Consider the following 20,864-nt stretch of genomic DNA (forward strand, 5'->3'; position numbering starts at 1 on the left):
CTCTTGACCATTTATTTTGGGACTGCTCTTATGTCAGAAGATTTTGGAGTGAGTTAGAAGATTTTATTTGAAAAGAAACGACTATTAATGTTAATCTGAGAGATTCTGATATTATGTTTTATTTTGATCCAACCGATATGGACCCTGACTTAACTTTCATTGATCATTTGTTTATCTTTCATGGAAGATTATTTATCCATAAAATGAAGTGGGCAGAGAACAAAGCCCTTTTCACATTATTTAAGAGAGAATTTAAATATTATTTTGAAATGATCAGTAAATGTTTTTTAAAAAGCAATACGCACCATAAAAGTATTTAACAAATTGAAAATGAATCTTGATATGTAATACCCCTGTCTGTTAGGTTTATGTACTCTTGTTTATATATTTCTGTTTTTTTGTATTTGTGTTCATAATAAAATATAATTTAAAAATGAGTCCATGTAGTATCTATCTGGGGTGTATTCATTGCATCTTACCGTTTAAGAACCAAACGGAAGTAAACTGCAAACTGAACGAACCGGGAATGGACCTCCCTTAATTTGTCCAATAGGAACTTGTTTTCGTTGCAAAATGGTTTCTGTTGCAAAACGTTTTGCAACACAATCGGTGTAATTAATTCACCCCTGGGCCCCATATCCAGCTAAAACAATTGCGTTTATGTGAAATAATTTAGCCAATCCAGTAATCTGACAATTTCAGACGTTAAAATCCACTGTATAGGTTTGTATTCACATGTTTTACATAACTTGTCACTAGTTGTTTTGCAAATTGACCATCAGGAGGCAGGATTTGGTTTCAACGAGAGACTTCAAGTGTAACACAACTCGTTTTCGTACTTTAATCTACAAATACAATAATTGATCTTGAAAGTTAACCTCATGGATGCTTTAAAATAATTGTATTTTTAATGTTCTCATCTTGACCCATTTTCGAGCATAGATCATTGTAATGGGGACGCGACATCGGAACAATTTATAGTAATTTGTTTCTTGGGGAAGATCATTAAGTGAGCACAAACAGGATATTGTTGTCATCTGTCAACAAAGCTGAAACTCTGATTACGTTTATATGTTTTAGTCCATTCAAATCAACTCTGGAGGCAATTATTTTGCTCGAACTCTATTTAGTTATTATGGTCATTTCATGTTCATGGGCTGTATATTTTCTGTTCGTTTCTAAACCTGTAACTGGGAGAACTTAGATTTCAAATTATGAGAAGCAGCTAGCTAGCCTGTATGGCCAGTCTATGTTCATGTCACATTCAGAAGTGAAATGGTAAGTATTACTTTTAATATAGTGAATGTTATTGGTAGCTAACAAAGCTGTCTTCAATGTTGTCCAACTGGTTTTAATCCCCGCGCAGAATTTTGGGTTGTCTTGACAACACTCATCGCTAGCTACCTGAAGTTTGTCGCACAGCAAAATGGACTTTTCCAAATTTCTGGACGATGATTTCGACGTGAAGGACTGGGTGAATGGGGCCTTCAAGATGCAGAAGGATGTGCCCGGGAAAGCAGATGCGCACGCGGCAACGCTGGTCATGAAACTGCAGTTGTTCATCCAGGAAGTCAACAATGCAATTGAGGGTAACTAAACTTTGGGACAACATCGGGAATCTATTGGTTGGACTCCCTAAATTGTGAACGATCTGGTGGTTGGCGACGAAAAATAACCTTACCACAATGTAGCCGCTTCACCCCCCCCCCCCGCCAGAGATTACAAATAGATAGTTTTTTTTGTAATCTCTAGGAACTATTTACCAGACAAAGTGAAACGTGTCCCTCGCTATCAAATAAACGTCTGATTCCAACTTTTGTCCGAACTGCACCATATCCCTGCTGCGGTATCCCAATGTTGTCCCAAGGCTAGGGTAACTGTGACATACTGTCAATTTTGTGTCGCATGTTATTTTATTGCTGCCTGTTCCCCGAAACTATCAAGAAACATAACTATTCCAGGTTCAGTTAACTGAACTGGAACAACCAAGATTCATAGGCTACAGTAACCCAATAATTGTCCAAGGACCTTGTTATTTTCAGAGGAAGACTGGCTCTGGCAGCCAAAACAGCCAAATATTCAATTTAAACGTGAGTCGATTCTCAATTGTGATACGGGTTTAGAAACATAAAGCCCTTTAATTTCATATCACATCAAAAATAATTATACGCTTACTGTACACTGTTTTAACAGACAGTTGCAGCTGATTATTTTCCAGTTACAACACGTTCTGGTGGCTTTCTTCCATTACACACAGGTGTTCGGAGCATGCTAGATCGCTAATTAGAACAGGTGGTCACCTCTGTCTTCCGTAAACACGCGCTGTAACCTGGAGATATGGCCGTGTGGGAACACTAAATAGTTAACCGAATAGCTACCCGGACTATCTGCATTGATCCTTAATGCACAAACGTTTTTGACTCATGCCATATGCTGCTGCTACTGTTTATCATCTATCTTGTTGCCTAGTTACTTTATTCATAGTTATGTACATATCTACCTCGATTACCTCGTACCCCTGCACATTGACTCGGGCACTGGTACCCAGTGTATAAAGCCAAGTTATTGTTACTCATTGTGTATTGATTATTATTTTCTATATTTTCTCTCTCTGCATTGTTGGGAAGGGCCCGTAAGTAAGCATTTCACTGTTAGCCTACACCTGTTGTTTACGAAGCATGATTTGATGTCTCCAGCTTCTTTGACCATTGACGTACACGATGGGAAACATTTGAATTGTATTTCTCCTTGTTCAGAGAGCAGTAACCAAGCCCTGCAGAACATGCCCAGAGTGCTGCGGGACGTAGAGGCCCTGAAGCAGGAAGCGTCATTCCTGAAGGAGCAGATGGTCCTTGTCAAAGAGGACATCAGGAAATTTGAGCAGGACACTGTTCAGTCCATGCAGGTATGGGAGCCATTTGCGTTATAAACACACATCAGACGGATACCTCATAGGAATTGACTTGCGACTAAGCAAACACACAGTGCAAATAAGCAGCACAGTCAGCCCATGTAGATACAGCGACATACACACAGTCGCATAAAACTATAGTACTATGGGCAGGATATTGTCCTATTCAAATAGGATAAGAAGCTCCCAGTGTGGCAAATACAGTTGAAGTTTACATACACCTTAGCCAAATACATTTCAACTCAGTTTTTCACAATTCCTGACATTTAATCCTAGTAAAAATTGTGATGGCCACTCCAATACCTTGACTTTGTTGTCCTTTAAGCATTTTGCCACAACTTTGGAAGTATGCTTGGGGTCATTGTCATTTGGAAGACCCATTTGCGACCAAGCTTTATCTTCCTGACTGATGTCTTGAGATGTTTGCTTCAATATATTCCACATAATTCTCCTGCCTCATGATGCCATCTATTTTGTGAAGTGCACCAGTACCTTTTGCAGCAAACCACCCCCACAACATGATGCTACCACCCCCGTGCTTCACGGTTGGGTGTTGTTCTTCGGCTGCAAGCGTCCCCCTTTTTCCTCCAAACATAACGATGTCATTATGGCCAAACAGTTCTATTTTTTGTTTCATCAGACCAGAGGACATTTCTCCAAAAAGTACGATCTTTGTCCCCATGTGCAGTTGCAAACGTAGTCTGGCTTTTTATGGCAGTTTTGTAGCAGTGGCTTCTTCCTGCTGAGCGTCCTTTCAGGTTATGTCAATGTAGGACTCGTTTTACTGTGGATATAGATACTTTTGTACCTGTTTCCTCCAGCATCTTCACAAGGTCCGTTGCTGGAGTTCTGGGATTGATTTGCACTTTTCTCACCAAGTACGTTAATCTCCAGGAGACAGAACGCGTCTCCTTCCTGAGCGCTGTACGGCTGCCGTGGTCCCATGGTGATTATACTTGCGAACTATTGTTTGTACGATGAACGTGGTACCTTCAGGCGTTTGGAAATTGCTCCCAAGGATGAACAGACTTGTGGAGGTCTACAAATTTTTTTCTGAGGTCTTGGCTGATTTCTTTGATTTTCCATGATGTCAAGCAAAGAGCACTGAGTTTGAGGTAGGCCTTGAAATACATCCACAGGTACACCTCCAATTGACTCAAATGATGTCAATTAGCCTATCAGAAGCTTCTAAAGCCATAACATCATTTTCTGGAATTTTCCAAGCTGTTTAAAGGCACAGTCAACTTAGTGTATGTAAACTTCTGACCCACTGGAATTATGATATAGTGAAATAATCTGTCTGTAAACAATTGTTGGAAAATTGCAGCAAAGTAGATGTCCTAACCGACTTGCCAAAACTATAGTTTGTTAACAAGAAATTTGTGGAGTGGTTGAAAAACGAGTTTTAATGACTAACCTAAGTGTGTGTAAACTTCTGACTTCAACTGTATTTGTTGTCAGTTATACAGCACTAAGTCTTTGGCGTGTGGATTCTGTGTTACAGGTCTTGGTGGAGCTCGATCAGGTCAAGTCTCGGATGCACTTAGCCTCCGATGCACTACAGGAGGCAGACAAATGGAGCACGCTCAGTGCAGACATCGAGGAGACCTTCAAGACACAGGTGGCGTCAAACTACCTCTAAAACCCTGCTCCACTCCCCTTAGTATACTGTAATATGTAATATCTCTCTGCACTGATTTAAGGATTCAGTGATTTGATATTTTAGGTGGCACAGGTGACCAAATATTCTTCTTGTTCAAAAATGTAGTACATATAGCCAATGTTGAAGTCTCTTGGTTCTTTGTAATATTCGGAGATACTATTTTCGGGATGTCGTAAAGGTAGACTATTATGACGTAGATGCAGAAAGTAAACAGCATAGTGGGTTGATTTCCGCAACAGCTAAGAGCGTTGAAGCGTGAGGCTCAACTTCTCTGCTGTTTTGGTGCCCTGGCTACCATGCTGTGAACAGTGTGAAGAGAACCCATGCACATGCGCAGATACTGTGAGAGAGCAAAGTCTTGCATCTCGCTCATTTCAATATCTGCGATGCTGCATCGTGACAACGTCATTTTGCTGAGTCGACTTTATAACAAGTGACCAACTCCTCAAAGGCAGAAGACATCCCACGTTAACAGGAACACACAAGCTCTAGTGATTTCCATTTAACCGGAACTTTCTGCCACTACCTCGTTCCCCCAGGACATGGCTGTAATCTCTTCTAAACTGACCGCCATGCAGAACAGCCTGGCTATGCTGGTGGACACACCAGACTACTCTGAGAAATGTGTGCACCTGGAGGCTCTGAAGAACAGGCTGGAGGCCTTGGCCAGCCCCCAGATAGTAGCCACCTTCAACTCCATGTCTGTAGGTAAGAGACGGTCTGCAAATAACTTATGATTGGGTTGAGATGGAATACTCAATCCGTATTAGTTTAGACCGGTCTTTCTGAAACCTGATTCTGACTAGGCTTATGGTTTTCTTTTCTTCTGCAGACCAAGCCAAGCTCTTTGTGAAAGTCTTCACAGAGATCGACAGAATGCCACAGCTTCTTGCCTACTACTACAAGTGTCATAAGGTAGGTGTTACATTGTCACTGATTTTAATTTAGTGTAATTGCTTACATGGTTTATTTTGTAGGTATGTGTTTTCCAATTGTTGACTTGAATTCTCCTGTGTGTGTTTCCAGGGTCAGCTGGTGAGTGTGTGGCAGGACCTGTCTCAGAGTGAGCTGAGTCTAAATCAGCAGCTGGCTGAGTTCTACGACACCCTGCTCTCCACCTGGCACTCACAGCTACAGTGGAGCAGCCAGGTATACTCACACACACACACACACAGTCTAGTGGTTTTTAAACTTTTTCAGGGGGATCCCATTTCTTTCAGCAAAATTTCTGGCACCCCCCCACCCCAAATCTATCCTTCAAATAAATTTAGATTTAGATTTAGACTTTTCTCTTCACAATTAAAATAACCAATAAATACTTTGTTTTACTCAATAAAATTGTATTTTTCTAATTATCTTTCAAAAAAGTTAGTATATTGTCCCATACAATGATCTGTAATTCACCCCAATGATGTATTTCATTATGTGAAAAGCTGGCAAAACACTGCGATTCTCACTCGACCCCGACTTTGAGTACCACTGCTCTGTATCATACCATAACACACGCGCTCCATCGTAGCATAACACACACACAACTAAGTATCCTTCCCACACTGTATCATACAGCAACGCAGGTAGAGGCAGAAACCCTCAGGTTAGGGCTGCACAAGTGATTCAATTCACATCGAAATTGCAATATTGACATTTGCAGTGTCCATATCTCAAGAGATCCAGATCGTATGCAATATTTTAAAACGCCACTCGGCCGCGTCAGTTTTTAAAATGTACTTTGTTTGTCATGTCTCATCTCTTGCGGCTGCTTTCCACAAGCCTTGCCCCATGTCACTCAAAGCAGCGCAGTTCCGCCTCCTCACTGTTCGATCCACTATAAGTTTGCATGCAGTTCCCGTTGTCGTGTCTTTGGTATCGTTAAATTGAAGACTTTTAGTTTTATCATAGATTCCTGTAATTAGGGATTACGCGATCACTTTAGTAATAACGTAACTAATTAACTATGAATTCGAGGGCACCAGGGAAAGTTATTAGATTACAAAGTTATCATTTCCCAATATAACCTTTCAGATATTTTCATATCTGATCAATGGTCTTCTAATTAATGATTGATTTACTCTACCTTACGTCAGTCTCATTCCAAACGTCGTAAATCGCTGATCTGCACGAACCCAGTCTTCACTATGAGTCATCCATACATCAATTGTCTTAAATCATTTATTTATTACTAACTAATTAATTCACAGAAATGCAAAACCAACAAACTTAAAATAGTTACATGAAATGATGGGAGAAAATATGCCCTAGTGGGCTAAACCGGCATGGCGGCTGTTAGACAAAGGGAAAGTTGCGTTCGACTAAGAATTCACTACAGAGTCCATAACTATAACAATTGACATGCTAATCCTTACACATGAACGCTCACTCATTCGGGAACAATTGCAATCAATATATACAGTGGGGAGAACAAGTATTTGATACACTGCCGATTTTGCAGGTTTTCCTACTTACAAAGCATGTAGAGGTCTGTAATTTTTATCATAGGTACACTTCAACATGTATGAGAGACGGAATCTAAAACAAAAATCCAGAAAATCACATTGTATGATTTTTAAGTAATTAATTTGCATTTTATTGCATGACATAAGTATTTGATACATCAGAAAAGCAGAACTTAATATTTGGTACAGAAACCTTTGTTTGCATTACGAGATCATACATTTCCTGTAGTTCTTGACCAGGTTTACACACTGCAGCAAGGATTTTGGCCCACTCCTCCATACAGACCTTCTCCAGGTCCTCAGGTTTCGGGGCTGTCGCTGGGCAATACGGACTTTCAGCTCCTCCAAGATTTTCTATTGGGTTCAGGTCTGGAGACTGGCTAGACCACTCCAGGACCTTGAGATGCTTCTTACAGACCACTCCTTAGTTGCCCTGGCTGTGTTTTTGGGTCGTTGTCATGCTGGAAGACCCAGCCACGACCCATCTTCAATGCTCTTATTGAGGAAGGAGGTTGTTGGCCAAGATCTTGCGATACATGGCCCCATCCATCCTCCCTCAATACGGTGCAGTCGTCCTGTCCCCTTTGCAGAAAAGTATCCCAAAAATGATGTTTCCACCTCCATGCTTCACGGTTGGTATGGTGTTCTTGGGTTGTACTCATCCTTCTTCTTCCTCCAAACACAGCGAGTGGAGTTTAGACCAAAAAGCTCTATTTTTGTCTCATCAGACCACATGACCTTCTCCCATTCCTCCTCTGGATCATCCAGATGGTCATTGGCAAACTTCAGACGGGCCTGGACATGCGCTGGCTTGATCAAAGGGACCTTGTGTGCGCTGCAGGATTTTAATCCATGAGAGGCGTAGTGTTTTACTAATGTTTTCTTTGAGACTGTGGTCTCAGCTCTCTTCAGGTCATTGACCAGGTCCTGCCGTGTAGTTCTGGGCTGATCCTCACCTTTCTCATGATCATTGATGCCCCACGAGGTGAGATCTTGCATGGAGCCCCAGACCGAGGGTGATTGACCGTCATCTTGAACTTCTTCCATTTTCTAATAATTGCTATACACGTTGTTGCCTTCTCACCAAGCTGCTTTGCCTATTGTCCTGTAGCCCATCCCAGCCGTGTGCAGGTCTACAATTTTATCCCTGATGTCCTTACACAGCTCTCTGGTCTTGGCCATTGTGGAGAGGTTGGAGTCTGTTTGATTGAGTGGTGGACAGGTGTCTTTTATACAGGTAACGAGTTCAAACAGTGCAGTTAATACAGGTAATGAGTGGAGAAACAGGAGGGCGCTTCTTAAAGAAAAACTAACAGGTCTGTGAGAGCCGGAATTCTTACTGAGTTGTAGGTGATCAAATACTTAAGTCATGCAATAAATGCAAATTAATTACTTTAAAATCATAACAATGTGATTTTCTGGATTTTTGTTTTAGATTCCGTCTCTCACAGTTGAAGTGTATCTATGATAAAAATGACAGACCTCTACATGCTTTGTAAGTAGGAAAACCTGCAAAAATCGCAGTGTATCAAATACTTGTTCTCCCACTGTATATAGTTACGTCCAGTGTGTGTGTCGCCTTGGTCGTTGGAGAGAAGTTCGTTTTGGTTGGAGTGAGTTCTGTCTCGGTTGTGGATTGTTCAGAGGACATTCGTTTTTAGAATGATGTTTCGGCGGTTGTCTTCTTCGCGTTCAATGATACCGAATTCCTAGCTGCAGACTAGAAGTCAATATCAAAGACTTGTTCTTATTCTGTCGGTATCGATAGTCTAAGAGTTTAACCACGTGGGATGGTTAAAAAATTCAGCAGTCTGGTCTCAAACCTTTGTCCTCTCGTGATTGAGAGAAACATGGTCTTAATGGTAATTTCTTAAGAGTTGGCTTTTATTCAGATAGCAGAGAGGGGTGGTCCCATGGTCTCTGACCCAACTGGCTCAGGGGCGGTCCTTGGATTTAGTTCAAATACAATCGGGAGTTGTATTTTCCTTCATTAAACAGTTCAAAATCATATTACACAATTATACAAACAGATCATACTCACTCATTCATTTTATACAACAAACAGATGTAAACCTCATATCTGAGGTTATTATATAAACACGGTACGGTAATGTGGTCCCACAGTCTCACGTGATTTTCCCACGTGGTGACCAATGGACATGTTAATAGCTGGACTGTCCACCGATCATTCCTACTTGTGCAGGAATATGAAATATGTTCYTACCTCAAGTTCTGTGAGGTGGAAGAGAATTCCTTTGTCCTGAAAGTTTACCCTCTCTCTTAATACTGTTTAGCCATGAGGAGATCCTCAGGAATTTACAACGTCTCTCTGTGATCACAGCATGGGTTGAAGGAGGAAAGGGGGAGGCAGGGAGAGGGGGGTGGGGTTTGCTATACCCACGCAGGCAACGTCATGACACCGTCGTGCAGTCCACAGATTGTTCCAAACACAAACGATGCTGCTTTCCACTTTGCTTCTTAATATAAGTTTTTATATGATTCCGACCGTTCACCCAAGCGTTTTGATTTATATCACAATATGATTTAAAAGAAAAAAGCTATTATATTTTTTCACCCATATCGTGCAGCCCTGCCCTAGGCATCCTTACTCACACTACCATACATTTACACACCATGACTTACACTAATAGACTGTACAATAAAAAAATATATATTCTTGCTGTAAAAAAACATGTCCGCAGAGGGTCCACAATCTTCCATCTACAACATGTCATCTCCAACCTAACCCCATGTCCCCATATGACTGTATATGAATCTATCTACCCTCCACCACCAGGTGTTTAAGAATCCATACGAGGTGGTGACGGTGCTGCTGATCCAGACCCTGGGGGCCATGGTGCCCTCCATCCCTGTGTGTCTGAGCACGGCCATGGAGCGCGCCCCCCAGGAGCAGCAGCTGGACACCCTGCTGGAGCTCCACCACACCGCTGCCACCTTCGGCAGGAGCCTGGCGCAGGCCATGTTGCCACACCTGGGTCTGTTCGCCTGCTACTGCGCCTATGTATTTATTTATTTATAGGCCTATCATTTGCACGTTAATCGACAAGTCTGTCAATGCTGAGGTGTAAAATAGTTTCGGCTTTAGCTGCACAGTTTATTTTCATCCGTAGTCCCTTGTTAATCAGCAGTGAGATTGATGATATACATTATAAGATTGTAATGATATCAGCCCTGCGTCAAAATACTTGTCAAGTACTTGGAAGGTGGCCTTGATTTGGCTTGGAGTTTGCACTTTTGGGACTATTCCATAGGTAACATAATTACAGTAGGGAAACTGAAGTATTTGAAAGATCTGCCTATGACATGTTTATGGTAGTCTTGATAGTGACGCTAATTAATTGTATTGATATACATAACACTGAATCCTAACTTGAGCTCCACCCAGGTAATTCAAACTTTTCCTTAGGGTTGACATCTGAGTGTTTTTGGGGGGGGGAAAGTTCAGTGCTCACAAGGTAGACTTATGTTGTGGTTGTACCTCTCAGGCGAGAACAACCTGCTGAAGGTGAATGAGCTGGTCAGTGCCCTGTATGACCCCTACAAACCCTACCAGCTGCAGTATGGAGACCTGGAGGAGTCCCACCTCCTCATCCAGATCAGCGCCATGCCCCTGGTGAGGCACATTTACCTTTTAGTCATTTAAGAGACTTACAGGAGCAATTAGGGTAAAGTGCCTTGCTCACCTAGTCGGCTCGGGGATTCGAATCGGCTTCCTTTTGATTACTTATCTGCTAGGATACCACCGCACACATACAAACACACGCACATACCAAACCTTATTCAATGGTAATTTCATTTTTTGGGGCAGGCGAGTGGAAAGGACCTTGCGACCATTGACCATGTACCTCTTTCCTTCTCTCTTCATCGTACTTTTTCTTCTCTCTCCCGCCCCTCTTTCTCTCTCTCTCTCTTTATTCCCTTCCTTTTCCCCCTCCTTCTGTCAGGAGCGTGGTGAGGTGATAGACTGTGTAGAGGAGCTGAGTCACTCAGTGGGGAAGCTGTTTGGCCTGGCCGGTGCTGCTGTTGACCGCTGTGTCAAACTGACTGACGGCCTGGCCTTGTGTGGCCTCCTCAAGGCCCTCAAAGCCCTCTTCGCCAAGTAATTATACACGACTGTACACTTTGTTTTTATTGATAATTTTTTTGGGGGTGGAATGTTTCAACTTTTCAGTGTAAACTTAAACGGCATGTAGAAAAGATAATAGAGCTGTACAGTATATATAAAAAAAAAAATAAGATCATCTTTGAGAACTAACAATCGCCATTCCAAAAATGTCATCGCATGGGGCCTCAATTGATTTTGTTATGTTTGAGTCACTCAGATCGCATAAGAACACGGCATAAGCCATGGTAAAATGTGTAGAATTGTAGGAAATTAGCTTTAAAACATAACAGTTTTGTCTCTGCGGCCAAGAGGACGCCCACTACTCCTCCAACCCTAACTATGACACCACTGCTGAAAAAAATCCTAGGGGAAACACTGACAGTTCATACACATACTACACAGTACATGGACATTTCAATATTTGTATGAATATTCTGGTTGACTTTTGTCCATTGCTCTCACATATATGTGTCTTGGCCAATTTTTCTACAGGTATGTGTCAGACTTCTCCACCACTCTGCAGTCAGTCAGGAAGAAGTGCAGGTTGGAGGACATGCCCAGTGCTGCTGTGTTCCAAGAGGATTGGACTGCCTTCCAGAACTCGGTCAGGTGGGTTTTGTGTGAACCCAAATCAAACTCTGCTGGCTCTGATATTTTCCTTTGCACATTGTCATTTTCAGGATGCTTCCAACAACCATGGTTAATTAGATGTTAAGTCCCATATTTAGGGGACTGAGTGGTTTTGGACCGGTTCTGACTGACATTTTGGTGTACAAAGCACTCTGTTAATGTCACAGGATCCAGTGTCTTATTGTACACTACATGACCAAAAGTAAGTGTGCACCTGCTCGTCCAACATCTCATTGCAAAATCATGGGACTTAATATGGATTTGGTCCCCCCCTTTGCTGCTATAACAGGCTCCACTCTTCTGGGAAGGCTTTCCACTAGATGTTGGAATATTGCTGCTGGTACTTGCTTCCATTCAGCCACAAGAGCAATAGTGAGGTTGGGCACTGATGCCTGGTTCACAGTTGGCGTTCCCATTCCATTCAATTCATCCCAAAGGTGTTTGATGGGGTTGAGGTCAGTGCTCTGTGCAGGCCAGTCAAGTTCTTCCTCAAATATCTCGACAAACCATTTCTGTATGGACCTCGCTTTGTGCACGGGGGGCATTGTCATGCTGAAACAGGAAAGGGCCTTCCCTAAACTGTTGCCACAAAGTCTAGAATGTCATTGTATGCTGTAGTGTTAAGATTTCCCTTCACTGGAGCTAAAGGGCCTAGCCCAAACCATAAAAAACAGCCCCAGACCATTATTCCTCCTCCACCAAACGTAACAGTTGGCACTATGCATTCGGGCAAACATGGTTCTCCTGGCATCCTCCAAACCCAGATGTGTCTGTCAGACTGCCAGATGGTGAAGCGTGATTCATCACTCCAGAGAACGCGTTTCCACTGCTCCAGAGTCCAATGGCGACGAGCTTTACACCACTTCAGCCGTCGCTTGGCATTGCACATGGCGATCTTAGGCTTGTGTACAGCTGCTCGGCCATGGAAACCCATTTCATGAAGCTCCCGACGAACAGTTCTGGTGCTGACGTTGCTTCTAGAGGCAGTTTGGAACTCTGTAGGGAGTGTTGCAACCGAGGACAGACAATTTTTGCGGTCGGCGGTCCCTTTCTGTTTTCTGTGAGCTTGTGTGGCATACCACTTCCCTGTTGCGCCGTTGTTGCTCCTAGACGTTTCCATTTCACAATAACAGCACTTACAGTTGACTGGGGCAGCTCTAGCAGGGCAGAAATTTGACGAACTGACTTGTTGGAAATGTGGCATCCTATGACGGTACCATGTTGAAAGTCACTGAGCTCTTCGGTAAGGCCATTCTACTGCCAATGTTTGTCTATGGAGATTGCATGGCTGTGCTCGATTTTATACATCTGTCAACAACGGCTGTGACTGAAATGGCCAAATCCACTAATCAGAAGGGGTGTTCACATGCTTTTGTATATATAGTGTGTTACAAAGCCCCATATTTCTGCTACCACTCTGTCAGCAGAGCTGACTTTAAGTGTCAGGTTTTACACCCCGAATTGCATAGGGAGTGACGTATCACATTTTGTGCCCTATCTAGACAAAGAATCTATTTAATTTGCCTCTGAGCGACGGTGCCCAGCCTGCCAGATGGCATGTTAAAGGCAGATTGACGTTTATTGTCATGAATCTTGCTCTGGAGGCAGAATTGAGCGATTTCTGCTAGATGGGCCAGATGCAAAGTCAACATTTTTGGTCTTCATTTAAGGTGAGGGTGAGGCATTAGGGTTAGCAGTGTGGTTAAGGTTAGGTTTAAAATCAGATTTTATGACTTTCTGGCTGTGCCAGCTAGTGACCACTCTGCAGAGCTGCCTCCAGGGCAAGGTTCATGACAATAAATGCCATATTAAAGGGGACAGTCTAGGGACTCCGTCCATTGTGGTTTCGTCTCGCTGTGATATTCTGAGCCAGATTGGGAGCTCTCGACATGACTAAATGCTAAATAATTTTGTAGAATTGAAACACGACCACTTTCTCTTGGTCACAGAGGGACAGAATGACTGAATGCGCAAAGCTGAAGTTGTAACGAGTCTGTACACATTCGCATGCTATTTCTGCTTTGCTGAGAGGACGCTTTGTAGAACATGCTGTGTCGTCAGTTGAAATGGATCCAAACTTGTACTGTCACTAAATATGATCATATTTATTTTACAGTTTGTTATAAGGTTGAATATTATAGTAAATTGTTTAGAATTTGATTGTTACTATATTTAGAAAGCATTTCAGTAATTTCAAGCCCTATTCCCCCACTTTTGTTGAATAGGACAAAAGTCTGATATTGTTTTTTTATATTTTCATAATATTTGTACTATATACTTGAGCCTGTGTCCTCAAAAGTGAGTACACCTCAGCAATTGTATAAAAATGTTTTTTTTACCAGTTAGGTCCGTTTCAGACCTTTCTAGAACTATGCAGCATTACTAGATATTGTTTATGGTAATTTCATAAAAAATTACTTTTGGATCTATTTAGGCAAAAATCTACATTTCCCCCACCCTCATAACGTTCAACCAGGCCAATGCAGTACAGCTCGGCTGGTCTTGGCTCAGTAGTATGAAAAGGGTAATTGTGCATGAACTGTGTATTATTTTTGATACCCCGTGTATCCTCTGCATTGCAGGATCATTGCCACCTGTGGGGAGTTGCTGAGACAGTGTGGAGCCTATGAGCTGCAGCTGTCAAACAAGTAAGACCAACGCCATCGCTCTAGCCGAGTTCCAAATCAACCCCCAGACCCTACTCCCTAGCTACCTGACTCCCCTACTTATATCCATTCATACTTCCCCCGTTCTCTTGCCATGTCCTATAGGTCCATTTTATTTAAGTACGTTTTATTTCAAAGTGCATTGTACATGGGCCTCAACACACTTTATGATCCTATAGGATCCTGGCCACGGCGGGGAAGTACCTGTCTGAGTCGTACAGCCCTCGGAGCCTGGCGGGCATCCAGGAGGCCAGCTCCACGGAGAGGAAGGCAAGCGGCAGGAACCCCTGGCAGGAGTATAACTACCTGCAGAGGGGCAACATGGCAGAGTACAACGGCCTGATGGGGCTGCTCTACTCCCTCAAGGTATGGATGGTCATACTGGGGGGGATGACTTGGCATTTTCATTTGGGTTTAAGGTTTTAGCTTTGGGTGGGATGTTACGGTAGTTGTCGGTTGGGAATGTAGCCTATAAATGGTCAAATGTCCAATTGTAACTATTTTCAGAGTGAAAATACAGAGAGTCTTGTGATCAATGACTGTCATTTTTGCTTCAATAAAGGCTTGTAACGCAATTAAGTGTCGCTATGTTTTCGGAGCGTGAGGTCTGACATGTTCAAGTTGCCGTTGTTTTGTAGGAGAAGGGGACAGGTAACTCCAGTCTTCTGGCTGAGACCCGAGTGGCTCTGACCCGTCTCAACCAGCAGGCCAACCAGCTGGCCTTCGACTCGGTCTTCCTGCAGATCAAACATCAACTCTGCTTGGTCTCCAAAATGGAGGTGGGTGTGCAGTCAGTGACTCTTGTTTCTGTGTGTAAATGTAATACTTACATATGTTCCGTCTTGTACCATGGCTGTTATCAGAGCCGAGATGCAGGAGGTTTTGGAGAGAGCTATGCTGAAGACCTGCCTACCTTCAGCTTGTCCCCACAGGAGTACATCACCAATGTATGTCTGGCCTAACTATGGGCACAACATCTACAGGTTATATAATTCAAGTCAGAGATTCAAGTGTTATTGTATATGTATTATGTAATATAACCTGGCCTTGCAAGCTGTCTTTGGAAAAAACATTGTGGTGGTTTTTCTGCTGTAAATGTTCACTGTTAGTGTTACTAAAGTACTATGAATGTTCAGGTTCGTCAGGTTGTGTTGAGGTGGCTTACTGCCTGTGTTTCTCCTTGAAAGATAGGACAGTACATCATGTCTCTGCCGCTCCACTTGGAGCCCTTTGTGACGCAAGAAGACCCGGCGCTGGAGTTGGCCCTGCACGCAGGCAAACTGCCTTTCCCTCCTGAGCAAGGTGACCCCCCCCACCCCCCTCTTTCATTCGGTCTATCCCTCCATCTGTCTCTCTACTCTTCCCTCCTTTTAGATGTTTGCCCCTCTTGTCTGGTACCCGTCTCCCTTGTTCTTTTGCTCCTCATCTCTCTTCAGGTTTTCCACCTTTTTCCTCTCTTCCCCAGTCCTCTTCCATCTCCCCATACCTCTCCCCTCTCTTCTCAGTCTTCCCCCCACTTTACCTATTGCCCTAAACTCCCGGTCTCTTCTTTCTTTCTTTCTCTCCTTGCACATTCCATCTCTCCTCCAGTCTCCCTCTCTTTGTCCTAATTTCAATAGCTGCCCTTGCCATTTTCTGTGTGTGACTGGCCATGCCTGACATTGTTTGTCTGACATTGTTTCAACCTCAGGTGATGACCTTCCGGAGCTGGACAACACAGCAGACTACTGGCTGGGCTCCATCGCCAGGGCGACCATGCAGACGTACTGTGACGCCATCCTGCTCATCCCAGAGCTCACGGCCCACTCCACCAAACAGCTGGCCACCGACATCGGTACTGTACCTCCGTCACTTACCTCCAAAATAGTAGGGATGTAACGATTCACCAATACGCATTGGTCCCCGGTTCAAATGTTTAAGATATGAGTGCATCGCTCTGCGGGAGCCCAAACCGCACCGATGTTCAAATGTTACGAATTGCCGGTTCACTAATGTTTTTTAATCGTATTGTTTTATCCCGAAAATACCTCATCTGATGTGACTGAATTGATGTGTCCTCTCCTTCAGTTCAGTAGCCTGTCGAACTTTTGTGACTAACGGCATATGACTGTCAAATAACAACTGTGCGCACAGCTGGGAGATACAGCTGCTGGTGCCAACGAGAGGTCGGCCTATCCCTGTTCTAATAGGATATTCGTACATCTGTGCGGCACTTTCAGCATTGAGGCCTGTCAAATGGCTTTCGCAATGTCAAATTATAGGCTTTATTAGTTGAGTGACAACCAATGTAATTTGCTGGCTCATTGTTACCAAATGTGCTGTAGAAAATGGTGTTTTACCGGAGTTGTGTAGCCTACCAGAGTGGACGCAACTCACATCCAACTGCTGATTTTAAGGTTTTCAATCATTCAGATTTTATTTAGATTGTTCAGGTTCACCATAAGAAATAGTTTTGGTCGTTTTGCTTTAAACAGTCAATGTCAATGTTTGTAGAGGACAGCAATCATTTTTGCGAGCTGTGCAAGGGTGCATTCAATGGTCCCCTCCTGTACTCCCTGTTCACCCACGACTGCATGGCCAGGCACGACTCCAACACCATCATTAAGTTTGCAGACGACATAAGTGTCAGCCTGATCACCGACAACGACGAGACAGCCTATAGGGAGGAGGTCAGAGACCTGGCCGGGTGGTGCCAGAATAACAACCTATCCCTCAACGTAACCAAGGCTAAGGAGATGATTGTGGACTACAGGAAAAAGAGGACCGAGCACGCCCCCATTCTCATCGACGGGGCTGTAGTGGAGCAGGTTGAGCTTCAAATTCCTTGGTGTCCACATCACCAACAAACTAGAATGGTCCAAACACACCAAGACAGTCGTGAAGAGGGCACGACAAAGCCTATTCCCCCTCAGGAATCTAAAAAGATTTGGCATGGGTCCTGAGATCCTCAAAAGGTTCTACAGCTCCAACATCGAGAGCATCCTGACTTGTTGCATCACTACCTGATAAGGCAATTGCTCGGCTTCCGACCGCAAGGCACTACGGAGGGTAGTGCGTACGGCCCAGTACATCACTGTGGCTAAACTGCCTGCCATCCAGGACCTCTACACCAGGCGGTGTCAGAGAAAGGCCCTAAAAATTGTCAAAGACCCCAACCACCCCAGTAATAGACTGTTCTCTCTACTACCACATGGCAAGCGGTACCGGAGTGCCAAGTCTAGGACAAAAAGGCTTCTCAACAGTTTTTACCCCCAAGCCGTAAGACTCCTGAACAGGTAATCAAATGGCTACTCGGACTATCTGCATTGTGTATGGTATTGGGGCCCATGTATTTAGAGTCATATTGAATCGTTCATGAAATATTTGTTAGATAGCTCTAGATCAATTTTGTACATGGAGCCAACGTGGTTATAAGTACTGAATGTCATTGCTTCCTGGGTGCTGTATGATCATCTGGAGTTGGTTGTTTAGTAAAAAAATGATGTAAAACTACAGACTCGTTACATTTTCAGATGATTTTTTAAAACGTAAACCAAGAAGCAATACGTACTTACACACGTGTTGTAATTATAAAGTTATATGTAACTACGTTGATGTTGATAGTAATAGAGCATCATCAAGTATGCGTTTTTCAAAGGCCTTCTTGCCAAAGCATCAATAAAGTGTATCATTCGGCTTGGCAGGTACTCTCTACATCTATTTGTAATTAATATCGGAAACCCAGAACTAAAATGTTGATGCTCGATTAACTTCAGGGGGAGATGTGAACTTGACTTGCAAAGTATCCCCCCTCCCTCCCTTAATTGGAAACTCTACAAGTTTCAGGCAAGTCTATTGGCCAAATGTCCCCTTCTGAAATTTGAAATATGCGAGCACCTGCAAAATTGCAATTTGTCCAAATGTTCACTGGTGAAAAATCAGCGTACCAGAACAGAGTTCCTCGTTAGTCGTTGCATCCCACAGACTGTTGACAGACGCAACGATACCATTTATGTTAAGTGCGTCTATCCATAAGATATGAATTGGTAATAATATAGTAATAATCAAATTGTATCGGTCACATACACATATTTAGCAGATGCTATTGGGGGTGTAGCGAAATGCTTGTGTTCCTAGCTCCAACAGTGCAGTAAGTAGTATCTAACAATACACACAAATCTAAAGTAAAATAATGGAATGAAAAAATATATAAATGTTAGGACACGCAATGTCGGAGTGGCATTGACTAAAATACAGTAGAATAGAATACAGTATATACATATGAAATGAGTAAAGCAGTATGTAAACATTATTAAAGTGACAAGTGATTCCATGTCTATGTATATAGGGCAGCAGCCTCTAAGGTGCAGGGTTGAGTAACCGCGTGGTAGCCGGCTAGAGATGGCTATTTAACAGTTTGATGGCCTTGAGATAGAAGCTGTTTTTCAGTCTCTCTGTCCCAGTTTTGATGCAGCTGTACTGACCTCTCCTTCTGGATGATAGTAGGGTGAACAGGCTGTGGCTCGGGTGATTGTTGTCCTCTGATCTTTTTGGCCTTCCTGTGACATCAGGTGCTGTAGGTGTCCTGGAGGGCAGGCAGTGTGCCCCCGGTGATGCGTTGGTCAGACTGCACCACCCTCTGGAGAGCCATGCCGTTGAGGGGGTGGTGCAGTTGCCGTACCAGGCGGTGATGCAGCCTGACAGGATGCTCTCAATTGTGCATTTGTAAAAGTTTGAGGGTCTTAGGGGCCAAGACGAATTTCTTCTGCATCCTGAGGTTGAAGAGGCGCTGTTGCGCCATCAACACCACACTGTCTGTGTGGGTGGACCATTTCAGATTGTCAGTGATGTATGAAGCTTTTCACCTACACTGCGGTCCCGTCAATGCGAATAGGGTTGTGCTCCCTCTGCTGTTTCCTGAAGTCCACGATCAGTCCACGAGATCCTGGGTTCGAGTCCAGGCTCTGTCGCAGACGGCCGCGACCGGGAGACCCATGGGGCGGCGCACAATTGGCCCAGCGTCGTCCGGGTTATGGGAGGGTTTGGCCGGCAGGGATGTCCATGTCCCATCGCGCTCTAGCGACTCCTGTGGCGCCCCGGGCACAATGCACGCTGACACGGTCGCCAGGTGTACTGTGTTTCCTCCGACACATTGGTGCGGCTGGCTTCCGGGTTAAGTGGGCATTGTGTCAAGAAGCAGTTGGTACAGGAACAAGAGCCTGGACTCAAACATCTTGAAGCAAGTGGGGACAGCAGACTGGGATAGGGGGATATTGAATATGTCCGTAAACACTCCAGCCAGCTGGTCTGCGCATGCTCTGAGGACACGGCTAGGGATGCCGCCTGGGCCTGCAGCCTTGCGAGGGTTAACACGCTTAAACATATTATTCACGTAGGCCACGGAGAACGAGAGCCTTGGGAGCGGGCAGTGTCGGTGACAAGCCCTCAAAGCGGGCGTTTTTTAGCTTGTCCGGGAGCAAAACGTCGGTGGCTGGTTTTTCCCTTTGTAATCTGTGATTGTCTGTAGACCCTGCCACATAATATAGGCATTAATAGGTAATAATAATAATGTCCATACTATGTTTTCAGTGTGTTAGTGCCACACAGTGTTTTGTCTTCAACATCTGTCTCCTAACTCCCCACAGACTACCTGAGCAACGTGATGGACGCGTTGGGCCTGCAGCCCTCCAGGACCCTTCAGCAGATAGTGACCCTGCTGAGGGCCAAGCCAGAGGAGTACAGACAGACGGCCAAACTGCTGCCTCGCAGATTGGTGTCCACCATCGCTGCCCTGAGAGGGCTGGACCACTGACCACGGTCACACTCTAAACCGGTAATGGACTATGGACAAAAAAATAAGCTCTTTCGCTAACTCTGGGACAATGACACTAAAATGTTGATGAATGTGCACTGTCTCTCACATAAGTCCAACGTTAAAAGTATAGGGCCCAGTTTTTTTTCTCATCCCAACACACATACATTGTGTCCTTCACCTCCTGTGTTGGTCAGTCTGATCTCGAATTTGTTTACACCTGACCAAAAAACAAATCCAGTCTTAGAATGTAGAGAAAAAAATATCAAAATACACTTTTTTTTATACGCATTGTAAATATGAGAGTATGTCATGTAAAAATTATGATCCTACTCAAATCGCTTGTTCCTCACTGTTTTTCCTCTCTCTATAGATATGATAACTACAATCTGGAGTCTGCACCCCTGGTATGACAAACTGAGAAGTATCCATTTGGGAATATTCCCATCATGCAACATCTTCAAATCAAATATTTAAACTGCTTTGGCATCATACTATTGGCTACTCTGTTAGAAAGAAATACATTGTTTTCTATTATGGTACATTTTTATTCATTTGCACTTATATTGGGGTAAATCAAGGTAGAATTGGTTTTTCTTATTTGTAATGTACTGGAATCTGTCC

At 43.6% G+C, this 20,864-nt stretch overlaps 1 protein-coding gene across 1 annotated transcript; it reads left to right on the forward strand.

Moving 5' to 3' along the window:
• Positions 1-998: 998 nt before the first annotated feature.
• LOC111978235 (conserved oligomeric Golgi complex subunit 7) lies at positions 999-20,705 on the forward strand. Its single transcript, XM_024008181.2, has 19 exons — positions 999-1,278; positions 1,367-1,589; positions 2,757-2,905; positions 4,416-4,532; positions 5,114-5,282; positions 5,407-5,489; positions 5,601-5,723; positions 9,825-10,023; positions 10,534-10,661; positions 10,993-11,147; positions 11,646-11,762; positions 14,366-14,431; positions 14,629-14,815; positions 15,088-15,228; positions 15,313-15,396; positions 15,637-15,751; positions 16,140-16,283; positions 20,074-20,261; positions 20,614-20,705. The coding sequence occupies exons 2-18, from the start codon at positions 1,427-1,429 to the stop codon at positions 20,238-20,240; spliced, it is 2,307 nt and encodes a 768-aa protein (XP_023863949.1). The 5' UTR covers positions 999-1,278; positions 1,367-1,426; the 3' UTR covers positions 20,241-20,261; positions 20,614-20,705.
• Positions 20,706-20,864: the final 159 nt, after the last annotated feature.

This window comes from Salvelinus sp. IW2-2015, linkage group LG18 (genome assembly GCF_002910315.2).
Source record: "Salvelinus sp. IW2-2015 linkage group LG18, ASM291031v2, whole genome shotgun sequence".
NCBI lineage: Eukaryota > Metazoa > Chordata > Actinopteri > Salmoniformes > Salmonidae > Salvelinus > Salvelinus sp. IW2-2015.